General features: G+C 42.9%; 1 protein-coding gene across 8 annotated transcripts; it reads right to left on the reverse strand.

Annotated features, from left to right (window-relative positions):
* Positions 1-5,432: 5,432 nt before the first annotated feature.
* On the reverse strand, positions 5,433-12,496 carry RNF7 (ring finger protein 7). 8 transcript variants are annotated; one of them, XM_059663744.1, is made up of 5 exons: positions 12,149-12,490; positions 8,303-8,350; positions 7,714-7,762; positions 6,621-6,718; positions 5,433-6,448 (listed from the first exon to the last, which is right to left on the reverse strand). In XM_059663744.1, exons 1-4 carry the CDS (start codon positions 12,314-12,316, stop codon positions 6,660-6,662), a joined length of 324 nt encoding a protein of 107 aa, XP_059519727.1. In that variant the 5' UTR covers positions 12,317-12,490; the 3' UTR covers positions 5,433-6,448; positions 6,621-6,659. The 8 variants fall into 8 exon arrangements, with proteins under 8 accessions (XP_059519727.1, XP_059519729.1, XP_059519730.1 ...); XM_059663746.1 differs by lacking the exon at positions 7,714-7,762 and having other exon boundaries at positions 12,149-12,481; XM_059663747.1 differs by lacking the exon at positions 7,714-7,762 and having other exon boundaries at positions 12,142-12,462.
* Positions 12,497-14,697: the final 2,201 nt, after the last annotated feature.

Genomic DNA, 14,697 nt, shown 5'->3' on the forward strand with positions numbered 1-14,697 from the left:
TTGCCTTATACATTTAAAACCCTGAAAAATGTTCTAGAAGAGAGTTGGAATGAATAAAAATTTCCCTTTAAAAAAGTCACCTCTTCCTTTACTTATTTCGTCTACATTTTGATAAACTTCCTGAAAATGTAGCATTTCTAATGAACTCCAAGGAGCTTTCTCAGATTACCTCCCCAGGGGACCAGAACAAGATGAGAAACACAATTATTTTGATTTGAGTGCTTTTGTGAAGAGTTGAACAATAAGGCAAATGGAACAACCATTAATAAGTCGTTAATGCACTTTCTTGTATTTTCCACTTAGTAGCAAATGTAAACTAGTGTTGGATGTGGTCTTAAATAATATCATCACTTTTATAAAAATTCAGATTTATTTTACATGAACTGGAGAGATCTTGAGTGTATAGTTAGATGAGTTTTGACAAACGGATATACTCATGTAACTCTCACTCAAACCAATGTATAGAACATCTCCATCCCTGATAAAAGCTTCTGTGCCCTCTTCAATGCTCTCACCAAAAGGCAACCATTCTTCTATTTCTATTGATTCGTTTTGCCTGTTCTTGAGTTTCATATAAACAAACTCCTACTGTTAAGTACTCTTTTATTCCTGCATTCTTTTGCTCAACATAATGTTTTGAGATTCACCTGTGTTGTAGCATGTATCAGTAGTTTGTTCTTTTTATTTTTTAAAATTTTACTGCTGAGTAGTATTTCATTCTATGAATATACCATTAATCTTCTGTTGACGGACACTTGGGTTATTTCCAGTTTGCGGCTATTATAAATATGAAAAAAAAGCAGTTTTGAATATTTGTCTGTTTTTTTGTAGACATGTTTTCTTTCCTCTTAGGCAAATACCTAGGAATAGAATAGTTGGGTCTTAGGGTAGATGTATATTTAACTCTTTACTGCCTTACTGTTTGCCAGAATGGCTGTTCCATTTTTCACTCCCACCAGCAATCTAAGAGAATTCCAGCCTCCCCCCCCCCCCCCCCCGATCTTCCCCAAGACTTGGTGTTATCAGTCTTTTAACTTGAGCTAGTCTAAGGAGTGTGCAGAGGTATTTCATTGTGACTTTAACTTGCATTTCTGATGAGGAATGTTAGGCACCTTTTCCCGTGCTAACTGCCTATTTGTATGCCTTCTTTTGTGACCTGTCTTTTCAATTCTGTTGCGCAATATCCAGCTCTTTAAACTTTTGTTGAGAATATGGTCACATCAGGCAGTATTCTGTTGACTGATCATATTCCTTTAGAGAAGCTAAACCTGGCTGCTGTGGCTCAGTGGTTGAGCATTGACCTATGAACCTATCATGGTTTGATTCCAGGTCAGGGCACATGCTTGGGTTATAGGCTCGATCCCTAGCAGGGGGTGTGCAGGAGGCAGCAGATCAGATTCTCTCTTATTATTTATGTTTCTTTCTCTCTCCCTTTTCCTTCCTCTCTGAAATAAAAATATATTTTTTAAAAAAAGATAGAATCTGAATATTGTGCAGAGGTTGGCAGCAATGGCCAAAATAAGATAGTTAGGTAAGAGCATTAGATTTAGATCTTTCCAAACAGTTTAAATTTCTCAGGACAATTTTTTTTCTTTCTTTTTTTGTTTTTGTTAATAAAGCCTCATTACCATCCTTCATTGATGCTCAAATAATCTAACATGTTTACAATTAACTTCTTACAAAATCCTTATTAAGAACAATTAGGAATGCTTTACCCATAATTAAAAACATTATTTTCAAAGTGCCAATTCTATTAAAGGAGCTTCCAAAAATGAATAAAATAATAGCAGTTACCATGTACTGGGAATTATGCTCAGTTTTACATGTGTATTAATAAACCATTTAGTCTCCAGTGCTCAAAAAGATCTGGTAAGGTAGATATTGTACATGAGGAAACTCAGGTATGGAGAGGTGAAGTAATTTGCTCACGGTCACACAAATAAATGGTGGCACTAGGATTCAAGTCCAGGTATTTTGGCTCTAGCGTATCAGAGTATCAACATGCAGACAAGATACTTTTTCTCTAAGATGTACTTCATTGAACAAAACCTAACAGAAATGGAATGATGTAAAAATGGCAGAGGAGGAACTTCCATGCAAGTATTTCTCATGTATCACTCACATGTTCAATATAAAGCAGCTCAAGTTTTTAAAACTATTTGTACTTTAATTCTAATTTTCCTTATATCCAATCAGTAATATTTTCCCTTTAAATATTTTTTTTTTAATAAGGGCTTACTAAAGTAAACATGAAAATTTTCTAATTTTCTTTTCAGAGCATTACCTGAAGTCAGCCCCTGGCAGTAACTTAAAAAGCAACAAAGGATTTTAAAAATAGTTACCTTTCTTATCAGACACCTATTAAACTTCTAAAGGAACACTTAAAACATTCCTTTCTGTTCCTAATGGCTTCTACATTAGCTTCAGTCAAATAAAATAACTTTGAGCTTATTCTTTAGACTCCGAAGACTGCTGAGTGAGTGAATGTTCACCACCCATATATGTCCTAGGCACTGAAGACTAACTTAGGAGTTGTTCGCCTCTAAAGGAGTACATAGATCAGCGAGATTTGCTTCTCTGCACTCTTTTTAGGTTAGTAGCTACTCAAAAATCAGAGCCCTTCTTAGGGTTTTATGGGATTTATTTTGTATCTATCATTTTAGGATGTTTCTCATAGACTGTGGCACGAAGTATACAAGTTAATTGCCCATACAAGCACTTTAACAGTGCTCCCAGATAAGCCAATACCACTTCTAAAGGGGATGTTTGGAAACGTGAGCTTTCTTTTGGGTGGCACAACGATCGGTGGCACCCCTGGCATTTGGTGGGTGGCGGCCAGGACAGTTCTAAGTCTTACAACATGTGGAACAATCTCACGTGAAGAAACACAGTTCAGCATCCTGTGTGACTTCCCAATCACCATTCATGTAGTAGAAAAATCAGTTTATGATGATCTGAACCTAGAAACTAATGTTTTCATATAGTATAAAGTGCTGTTTTGCACAGTTTTAAGTAAAATTCATTGTTTCCAAACACGCAACATGTAAATCAAGACTGTGTATTTGTTCAGATCTTTACTATGTACGATCCACCAATTTAGGGGGAAAAGTCTTATCAATGGAAATGTTTGTGTTTCTGAATCACAACAGTCTATATGGAGTTATTATCACTTACACACACAGTCTTCAGATGTAATTATACCCAAGCATTTACATACTGAAATATAAAGGATTATAAATTTCTTTCCTCTTTATTTCTATTCTATGTACAATGAAGTTATTATATACATTTTAATGTCACTTCAGGATAGTAAAGGGGACATTTTTTATAAAAAGGAAGTAATCGGTTTGATAGGGTCAATTTACTGACTCAGATGCCAGCCGTAATACAAGGCAACTTGCATAGATGGGAAATTAAATAGTTAAAGATGACAACTGTTCCCAATACACTAGTAACATAGAATTCAATACTGTTTAACCACAAGGACAGAAAACCTGTTCAATGCGTAGCTTCTGCGTTGGGTCTCCTAATTAGATGTCACAGCTTGTTCTTTTGGCTGCAACTTTCCGATGGCTCTGCGGATGAGCTGATCCCATTCCAGGGTGGGCAGGGTCAGTGCTGCTCTGTCCCGTCCCTCCTCCTTTCCTATCCTCAGAGGATGGTGTGTAATAGAGAGAAAGCTTTGTTAGGTGGCAGACAGGCAGGTCTGCTGTGGAAAATCAATTACCACCATCCTCATTTCATTCATTTACATACTATCACACTAAAATAACTCAACATTTTTAGTATTTCTCTTTACTTTAAAGCCAAATATTTGGTTCGCTTTTTTTTAATTTTAAATATATTTTATTGATTTTTTTACAGGGAGGAAGGGAGAGAGTTAGAAACATTGATGAGAAACATCAATCAGCTGCCTCCTACACACCTCCTACTGGGGATGTGCCCGCTACCAAGGTACATGTCCTTGACCGGAATCGACCCTGGGACCCTTCAGTCTGCAGGCCGACGCCTTATCCACTGAGCCAAACCAGTTAGGGCTGGCTCACTTTTTATAGATACAACTTTTTAAAAAGGTCCAAAAGCTGCTAAAATAGATCATTGCCCATGACAAACACATTCAAATAGTCAAAACATATTTATACTAGAGGCCTGGTGCATGAATTCATGCACAGGTGGGGTCCCTTGGCCTGGCCAGCGATCAGGGCTGTCTCATCCAGTCCCAATTGGGGTGATGGGGGCTGGCTGGCATGGGGAAGGGCCATGGGAGGTTGGTCAGATGGCCGGGGAGGGACCATAAGAGGGCTCCAGGGTATGTCTGGCCCTCTCACCCAGTCCCGATAGGCCAGACCCCAGCAGCAAGCTAACCTACTGGTTGGAGCGCCTGCCCCTTTGTGGTCAGTGTGCGTCACAGCGACTGGTTGAACGGTTGAATGGTCAACTGATCGGTTGGACACTTAGCATATTACACTTATTATGTAGGCTATTGTTAATTTTTTTCAGTGGACACTTGTGAAAAAATATATAAGCAAAAATTTCCAGAGAAATCTGATTAGTAATAGCCATTGTGAATGCATACAGAATTTTAATTTTTATTGTATTAGAGGCCCAGTGCACGGATTCCTGCACCAGTGGGGTCCCTCAGCCTGGCCTGTGCCCTCTCGCAATCCGGGACCTCTTGGGGGATGTCAGACTGCCGGTTTTGGCCCAATCCCCGCAGACCAAGATCATGGGGATCAGGCTGAGGCCAGGGAGGAGCTGGAGCCCAGGCACCACACTGCTTCTGCTCATCTCAGCCCTGCTGCGCCTGCTACTGCTGCCGCTTGGTAGGGTTGCTGCGGAGGCAGGAGAGGCTTGCACCTGTCCGTCAGTGAGCAGCGCTCCAGCTGTGGGAGCACACTGACCACCAGGGGGCAGCTCCTACGTTGAGAGTCTGCCCCCTGGTGGTCAGTGGACGTCATAGCAACCCGTCGACCAGTCATTCGGTCGCTTGGGCTTTTATATATATATAGATTTTCATATTTTATGTATGCATATTAGTTAGATGTAAAGATTCATAAATTGTTATAAATTAACCTTCACTAAATGTGAATGAGTGGGATAAGATTTTCTTACACTTTTATGTTTCTAGGTAATAAACTTAAAACTTTTTCATTACCAACTAGAAGCCCAGTGCATGAATTCATGCACAGGTAGGATCCCTTGGACTGGCCGCGATCGAGGCCTATCAGGCTGGCTGACTGGCAGGAGGAAGGGACTGCGGGAAGTTGGCTATGGGAGAGCAATGACCACCAGGGGGCAGCTCCTGCATTGAGCATGTCATAGCGACTGGTTGACCAGTCTTTCCAGTTGTAACAGCCGCTTAGGCTTTTATTTATTTATTTATATATATATATATATGCATATAAATATTTTTTTCTAATTAAGTAAAAGCATTCACTTGACAAATCAGTTTATTAGTAACAAGTTTAAGGTTGTGCATAAAATTGCAATAATGACAACTTAAATGAAGTAAACAGAATAAACTGTTTATTAAAACACTGTGTAATAAAATAAACTTTTTTTGATCCGATGCTATAGTGGTAAACATTTCCTTCTTATTAACAGTACACCTGAAACACAGTTAAATTATACCATAATCTGGTTAAAACTTGAAAATATCCCTGTTCTTTCCCACTGAATGACTGAACAGTGAGGTGTGCAGATCTAGGGTTTTTTGATGAGTCAATGATAGAGAATGATAACCTAAAAGACAAGCAAAATCCCATATGCCCAAAGATGAAATCTTATTTACCCTGCTCTCTGGCCCAAACTTAAAATTGTCCTATCAAATAAATATTTAATGAATCACCCCCTTTCCTGTCTAAAATAAGTATCAAGAACAAATTAAGGATAAGAGTTGGGTTTTAAACTGCATTTTATTTGTTATTATAACATTGTCTTTTTTTTTAACTGATCAACCTTAAAGCATGCATAAGTTCTCTTCCAACGGAACTGCTTCCACAGCCCCTTACATATCAATAAGTAAATTATAAAGGTCATTCAATTTGTAGTTCTCTCCTCCTTTATAGCACTTCTAAGCAGTGTGACACATACCACAGAGATAGGAAAGACCATCTTTAATAAATTATCTTCTTAATTGTAGAGAATTTCTGAAAATGAAACTGACAAAATGCTAACCCAATGCCTTGGATGAGTCCTCAAGGACCAAAGATCCATCTCCTCCTATTGGAAGACTCAGTCCTCCGGAGTGTCCTGGTCGCTGTAGGGCACTTGATAAGGCGATCCACCAGGGCTCTGGACAAATGCACTAAGAAGCCCTTTCACCACTCTCATTTGCCGATTCTTTGGACCACCCAGTCTTGCTGGCAGAGAGGGCAGCGATTGTTCTGTTTCACCCACAGGGACATGCAGCAGTTGTGGAAGGAATGATTACATTCTCCCCAGACCACTAAAAGGGGGGGAAAAAGATTATTTCACATTAGACATTTCAATTTAAATGACCAAGCTCAAATATGTAGCTTATTTTATATTATGAATAATAATCATGGTTCATAATCTCAAATAAAGATGATAAATTGGTCAAAATAATTTTTTCTACCTGTAAAGAAACAGAAACTTACACGTGTAAGGTTTGTGCTTAGGGGACGTCCCACCAAGCTCTAGAATCCGTTAATGATGTGGTGGCCCTGGTTCCTATACAGCTCCATATGCTGTCTTCCTGAAGTTAGGAGATTAAAGGACTTGAGTCTTCCTTAGATCCCAGACCTGAGTTCTCAGTCATGCGCTGACTTTGGAGATGTTTTGGCTTTATTTTACTAAAAAATATCCTCCTGATTTTTATTTATTAAGAGATGAGTTTTAAGTGTTTTCAAGTTCATAAGTAGGTATTATGAATAGATGACATGCTTCTAAATATTATCAGCTGTACATCTGCTGAGTTGTTTCCTAGAAGTGCTGATAAATTGTGTTGTCATCAATAAGCAGTGCAATTCCTCATGTGACAGACAATGAAATTTTCAAAGTGGCTGTCTGGAAAGAGGTCGATTTGTGATCAAAGAAAGATGGACTATACCCCACAATTACCAAATTAATGTGTTTTTTAAAACAGCATGAAAGAAAAATTTTAAACTAAGGGAAATTACCCACAATCTGGACTACAATCTGAAATGTGAGCTTCATCTGCCCTTGCTTGACCATCTGAGCTATATGATAACAGAACAATTAAGACATAGGAATAAAAAAGAAAAAAACTTCTTATGAAAATAGGCTGTAGAAGGTAGAAAGCAAGAATCATTCTAGTGTTTCAGAAGAAAGAAACAGGATTTGATCAAAATGGCATAGATCACTAATAAAAAGCTGTATATAAGCCCTGGCCAGGGGGCTCAGTTGATGGGAGCATCGTCCTGTACACCAAAAGGTTTTGGGTTCGATTCCTAGTCAGGGCACATACCTAGGTTTCAGGTTCAATTCCTGGTATGGGAGGTAACGATATTTCTTTCTTTCATTGATGTTTCACTTTCTCTCTCTCCGTCCCTCTCTTCCTTCTCCTCTCTCTCCCCCTCCCTCCCTCTATAAAAAAAAATCAATAAAAACATATTCTGTAAACCACACCAGCACAAAGTACAAAGATAACTTTTCATTCTAGGAAAAACGTTTAAACACGTATATAAAGCAATCTAGAAGTGATGATTTCAAGAACTGGGATATACATACCTTTGAACTGCTTAAAACATTTAGCCAAGACAACTTTTGTAGTCCAAGACTATAAGGAAAATTTAATCTATCTATCTATCTATCTATAGATAGATAGATAGATATATACACACACACACATACATACTATATTTCAAAAAGACTTACAATTTTTCTATCTCAATTAAATGTTAAACACTCTATCATAAGAGTACTGAAAACTGAAATGCTTTAGTAGAATGAAACGCTACCAAAACTGACCTATAACATACTCAAAATTTTAATGATGCTTTGGCAAATTCCTTCTTATATAATTTTCTTAATAGAAGAGGATTATTCATTTTTTTGATTATCAAAATATTTACTATGCCCATGTCTGGAATACTTATATAACCAATTCTTCTTAATTACAGACAATTAAAAACAAACAAACTTGCAGATGAATTCTATTAAGGCCTCTGAGAGCCAAAACATTTTATATTAATAATGGATTACTGCTTTACAGCTTATTTTTGTGTATTGATAAAGTCAATCTTAATAGCAAATTCAAACATCCCCACTGAGAGAAAACCTTCAGTTGAAAAAGCATTAGAATGAAATTACAACATACCAACACAATCCTCTTGTTTGTTTTCAGCTTGACATCGAAGACAGGCATCTAAAAGTAAACAAACAGCAATTCTCATTCTGATGCTCAGAATCCAATTTTTAAAACCCAGACACTTCAAAGTCAAAAAACGCCCAAAGGGTTAGAGATGGAGATAAAAGGCTCATTCTATTAATTTCTCGTTTGAACATAACTGTTTAAACAGGAATAAAGTACAAGGCACTCTACTAATCTACTTCTGACCAGGAGCAATTTTACCAGGGTTACTGACCCTCTATTTTTACAAGCTCTGATGAAAAGATGTCCTGCCAGTGGATGCAACCACTAGAGAATACTTCACTCTATTAGAAGTTATTATAAGCTCACTGGGCATGCTCATAGAGCTCAACCTAGGGGTAGTTTATTTTCCAGGCACCCTTTTAAATAAGCTATGCCCATGGGGATATAAACTACAGATAGTGAATGGTCAACACTATAATAACTATGCATGGTGCCAAGTGGGTACTGGAAATATTGGGGTGAACACTTTGTAAAGTGTATTATTATCTAACCACTATGCTGCTGTACAAAATATAATACTGAATGTAAACTATACTTGAATAAATAAAATTTAAAAAATGAGCCATGCATATATATTGGTATTTGCTTATACATACATAAAGAAACTTTAGGAGGATATCCAAGAAACTAATAATAGAGCTTACCTGGAGGGGACTGAGTGGGAAGGAATTTTCATTGTATACTGTCTTAAAGTTTTGAATTATGTGATTGTATAATCTATATAAATATTAAATTAAAATTAATTACAAATACTTTCTAAAAACTAGGAGTTTTTCTTCTTCTAAGAAAATGCTTCCTTTACAAACTAAGTCTGAGCCCATTTAACCAACAACGGCAAAATATTTTAATAAATTACTTGGGAGTTAATACTAGGAATGGGAACCTACAGTATACTAGGTTGCTTGATGAAGAAGGTGATACAGAACATACATGCTTGGTGAAGGAGGTAAAATAGGTTATTTTAGGGACTAACTAAATGGATTCATTCACTAGCTGGAAGAAGAGTCAAAGTTGGGTAACGGAAGTTCAAACCAACAGAAAAAAAAGTTTTAACTGGAGAAAAATAATTCAGTAAAAATAGACACACGGTGGAGCTGAAGCCTGTTCTTCTTACACTGGGTTATGCACAGGCTCTTGTTTGCTTCTCTCTGCATGTTTTTACCCTAGAAACACACACCACCCTGGCCTCTTCAGTGTGGACTAAAAACAACATTGCCTCCTAAGACTCTCTTCAACTCCATAATTACCAAGAATCTGCTCTGTGAAAGGAGTGATATGCACAGGGGACACCAAAATGACGAAGTCTGGATCCCTGGTCTTCACAGCAAATAGGGAGACAGACAGGCCAACGACTGAGTATCTTAAGGATCCCGACGTAGCAGTGAAGACGAGGCTCTGGTTCTGTGCGATCACAGAATTAGAGTTTGTGATCCCAACTGCCTCTTTCACAAACGAGGAAAAGGCCCCAAAGGGTTGTGTCAAATGTCCAAGTTAACATACAGCCATGAAGGGTTACTCTGGCTCTTTATAACTTGGCAGCGCAAGCAAAAGCCTTCCTCTCTGCCTCAGCAGCCCTTGCTCCTTTCAGAATGAAGGGAGGACAGTGGAAACCAAGAGTGTTAACCACATCGGAATAGGTTGACAGGCAAAGCTTGGATCAGGAAGTCACAATAAATCAGTTGTGTATGAGATGAATTCCAAATATTAAGGAAATAGGATTAAGTGGGCTCTTTTTGTAGGATCTAGAAATCTCTGAATTACGCTTATAGCTTTGATTTAGACGATCAAACACTGACTTAAGTAGATAAAAATTCCCACAGTTTCAGATTAAAAAGAAGTTTCTTTTGATGACGTTCCTAATATCTGAAACAGCACATTTCTAAGCAGTACAATAACACTAACACCTTTTAGAATGATGAGGGTGAGGGCTGGGAAGTCTGAAAAACAAACTTCCTCCTGCTGTCAGCTGACCTCCAAGTGGATTTTAACACCTCTAAACAAAATACAAAGGTCCAGCCCAGAACACCTTCCAGAGCTCAAAGTATAGCTGCTGTAATCTGCAACGTTAATCCACAGCAGCAGAACCTGGCTATCATTAGAAAGTCAAATGTGCTGTTTCAGATATTAGGAACGTCATCAAAAGAAACTTTTTTTAACCTGAAACTGTGGGAATTTTTATCTACTTAGGTCAGTGTTTGATCGTCTAAGTCAAAGCTATAAGCGTAATTCAGAGATTTACTTACAGACCATACTCTGACTTACTTTCAATGTCCCAAGTACAGTTTATTTGTTGCAAGACAGCAACCAGTACTTTAATTCCATATTTCTACTTCCTAGTTTAAATTTTTTTTTTCCTTTGGGGAGAAGAATAAAATGCCTTTTTAGGAACATTCTTCTTTTTAAACTAAAGGAAATTTAGGTGACACAATGTTCAGCAAAGCCTGCCTTGCTAAAGAACAAAAAGTGAAGTCACCTACGTAAGTTAAACATGCCGAAGTGGCAAACATGATTCCAGTTGTGAAGTAAGGCGTAAGTTATGTGGTAAGGGGACCGGACGGCAGGCCAATCAGCTCGGTACTTTTTAAACCTAAATATGCAACGTAAGTGGATCGCGTCTGAAGTCAAGCTCTTTCGAAAAGTAAAACATAAACAATATGTGGATCCCACTGCTGTAAGTCCTTCTGCATAAAAGACTAGCGGGCACGCTAAGGAGGGTAAACTGAGGAACCTCTGGCTTCTGCTGGGTTGCGAGTCTTCCTCCCGCAAGAAGGGAGCGCCATTCTCCTTTAAGTTATTTTCTCCAGCTCTCTCATTTTTCCGGGCAAGACGCAAAGTTTTAAAACGACAGAAACCTCGGTTTTCTTCGCCTACGCTCAGGAAAGGACAGGTGAGCAGCTCTCGGGGCATCTTGCATGTCAATGCCCCCTTGAAACCTGCAACTGGCGGCTCGGCAGCACCGCGTTTCCAAGGTGGCCCGAGCGCTCACAACAGAAACCAGCCGCGGCGACACGGGGCGAGGCGGTCACGCGAGGGCTCGCTCGGCCCCCGTCTTCACTCCCGGAACCACGGAGGGAGGAGCACCTCTGGGTGGACGCGGGCGCTCCGTCCGCAGAGGCCGGCCTCCGAGCAGGGCGGGCTCTCCCAGGGGATGGCACCCCGCGACAGGCAGGGCCCGCGGGGAGTGGAAGGTCCGTGTGTCTAAGTCAGGGGCTTCGCGTTACTCAATTCCCACGAAACGGGACCATTCTGGCACCGCCCTGCGCTCCCGGGGGCCGAGCGCGCGTGGGGCCGGTCCGAGCAGCCCGACTCCCAGGCCGGGCCTGCGGCGGCGGCCCCCCAACGCCGTCCCCGCAGCTCGGGAGCGGACCCAGGAGTCGTTCGGCGGAAGGTGACGGAGCACCCATCCCTCGGGTGTGTGGCCGGACCCCGCCACCCCTCCGCGGCCCCAGGCCCTCGCCGCCACCCCTCCGCGGCCCCAGGCCCTCGCCGCCACCCCTCCGCGGCCCGCTATCACAGTCGGGGCGGGGCCGCCGCACTAACCGAGTCGGTTCCTGCCAGTGTGTCCTGGGTCACACCCATCGCTCCCCGAAATGACCTTCACCCCCCCCCCCCCCACTCACTGCCCGTGCCTCTCGCCAGCACCCGGCCACAGGCGCCGGGACCCCACGGCCCGGGCGGCGGCCTCCGCTCTCCCGCTCGGGGCAGGGCGCCCCGCCGCCGACCCTCCGGGCCGCGGGCTCTCCGAGCCTCCGCGCGTCCCCGGCCTCGCGTGCAGCGCTTACCCATCACCTGGACCCTGCAGATGGCGCACGTATCGCACTCCACGTCCCAGCTCCACATGGCCACCGCGTTCCACTTCTTGAGAGAGAACATCTTGTCGCCTCCCGACTTGGAGCCCGCGCCCCCGGAGTGAGAGGACAGGGCGCAGGGCTCCTCGGCGTCTTCCACGTCGGCCATGGCGGCGGCGCGGAGCCGGCGCGGAGACGTTGGGTCGGGGAAGACCGGCGGCTATGGCGGCTCCGTGGGGCCGCCCGACAGGCCACAGCGCCGCCCGCAGGCCGCCGGCCGCCGCGGAGCCGGCTACAGGCGCCGCCCGCGATTGGCTGGCGCGGGCCATGACGTCACCGCACGCCAGCGCCCGGCCGCCGTGGACCCCGCCCTCCGCCCCTTCGCATGTCGGGCGGCCCGGAGGCCGGAGGCCCCGGGGGCGACCGCGGCTGAAGCCTGGCCCCCGCGCTGGCGCGTCCTGTCGTGGTGGTTGGTGCACTTTGTGCGGGAGGCACGTGTCCTGCGTTCTGCCTCCGTGAAACCTACGGCTTTCAGAAATTACCTTGTTAGCACAGCCGTTTGTTCCCCCAAATGTAAACTCCCCAAGAGCATCCTGTCCCCCGGATCCGAAAATGCCTGGCCACAGAAGCCCCAGTGGTTTGCTGTGGCTGAATGACCTCCATGAGCTTCCATCTCCGTCTCAGGACCTTTTCACACTCAAAAATTACTAGGACCTCAAGAGGCTTTTGATTGTGGAGAATATATATTTGTTAAGAAATTAAAACAAAAATATTTTAAAAATATGTATTTGTATATATTTTTACAGACTTTGGGGGGGGGGGGGAGATTGCTTGAGATTGGTTGTCTCCTGCACACACCCTGACCAGAGGTGGAACCCACAACGTGGGTATGTGCTCCGATCAGGAATCGAACTCGCCACCTTCTGGTGTACAGGATGACGGATGCTGCAACCAACGGAGCGTGGACCAGAGCAATGTATTAATTCATTTAAAAATAATAAATGTGGAGAGCAGCTATAGTGTTTGGACAGGTTCAAACCTCGGACTGATGAGAGGGCACAGTCCGCTCGTGGCCACGTGCAAGTCCCAGCGTGGAGGGCAGAGCCCTCCCAGCACAATTATGGCCAACAGCTGTAGTTGTGAGCGTGAACCTATGGTCCGAACACGTGGCCCCACGTGCCTGAGTGATGTGGGCTTGATAGCGTTCAGGTGCATGTAGTTGAGTAGGATCGAAACCCAGGAGAATGTTGTAAACATCTTGGTCACGCCCTTACTTTGCCTGGTGGAATCTGCTATAAAATAAAGACACGGCTCATAGCCCATGGCGCTGTGTCTCCATCAGAGGGGCAGCATCCCGCTGAGACCCAGCTCATTCTCTTGTCTGTCTTTTCTCCATCCCTCACCGCCCCCTCTCAGGTTCACCCTTGGCCGGCAGCGGCACAAATAAACCCATTACAAGTTATCTTAAGAGCAATGACCGTGCATATCCTATAGCTTCAGGAAAACACTGGAGAGAGAGAGAGAGAGAGAGAGAGAGAGAGAGAGAGAGAGAGAGAGAGAGAGATGAGAGAAATAGCTCTGAGTGTTGTTATGCAAATACACCTGACCTCTGAAAGGTTCCCGGGAACCCTGGGGCCACTCTTTGAGAACCTTTAATTTAGCTTAGCCTCCTCCTTTTATATGTAGGAGGAATATAATGGTGAGAAGTAATGGTGACAGTTTTGAAGTCAGGAGTCTATTGTTAGCCCAGGGTCATATAATTATGTTTTCAGTGCAAAGCAGACAACATCTCTGTTTAAAAGATAAGAAAGCGGAGGCACAGAGAGCCTCAGGAGACACCTGACCACCACCATCTGATGGTGGATGCCTGCTGAGTCAGGGTTGGCATTCAGGGCCTCCCACCTCTTGTTGGACCTCTCTCATCCCCTCCTCTCCTGATGCCAGGCCTTGTGACCGAGTCGGGCTAACCGAGCTCAAGGCGTCTGGCAGAGAAGACAAGGATGCATAAATACATAAAAAACATAAATATGGACACAGGGTCGCATTGGACTCAGCCGTGGGCAAACTACGGCCCGCGGGCCGGATCCGGCCCGTTTGAAATGAATAAAACTAAAAAAAAAAAAAAAAAAAAAGACCGTACCCTTTTATGTAATGATGTTTACTTTGAATTTATATTAGTTCACACAAACACTCCATCCATGCTTTTGTTCCGGCCCTCCCGTCCAGTTTAAGAACCCATTGTGGCCCTCGAGTCAAAAAGTTTGCCCACCCCTGGACTAGATGCTAATGTGTGCTGCCCATTAAGTGTGCTGCTCATTGAGGGACAGAGTGTTCCTGAGGCCTGATGCATAAGGGAAACATCGCGGAGGCAGTGAGGAGCAGCAAGTAGTGGCGGCAGACACGAGTCTGACTCCACCAACTTTATGAGCCAGACAAGAACCCCTATAGGCAAACTCAGATGAACCACAGTACATGTTCTGTTCATATTAAGTGACCACATATCTAACTAGAGATGGCTATAAATGCTAGATAACTAATGATAATAATTAA

Source organism: Myotis daubentonii, chromosome 14 (genome assembly GCF_963259705.1).
Source record: "Myotis daubentonii chromosome 14, mMyoDau2.1, whole genome shotgun sequence".
NCBI classification, from domain to species: domain Eukaryota; kingdom Metazoa; phylum Chordata; class Mammalia; order Chiroptera; family Vespertilionidae; genus Myotis; species Myotis daubentonii.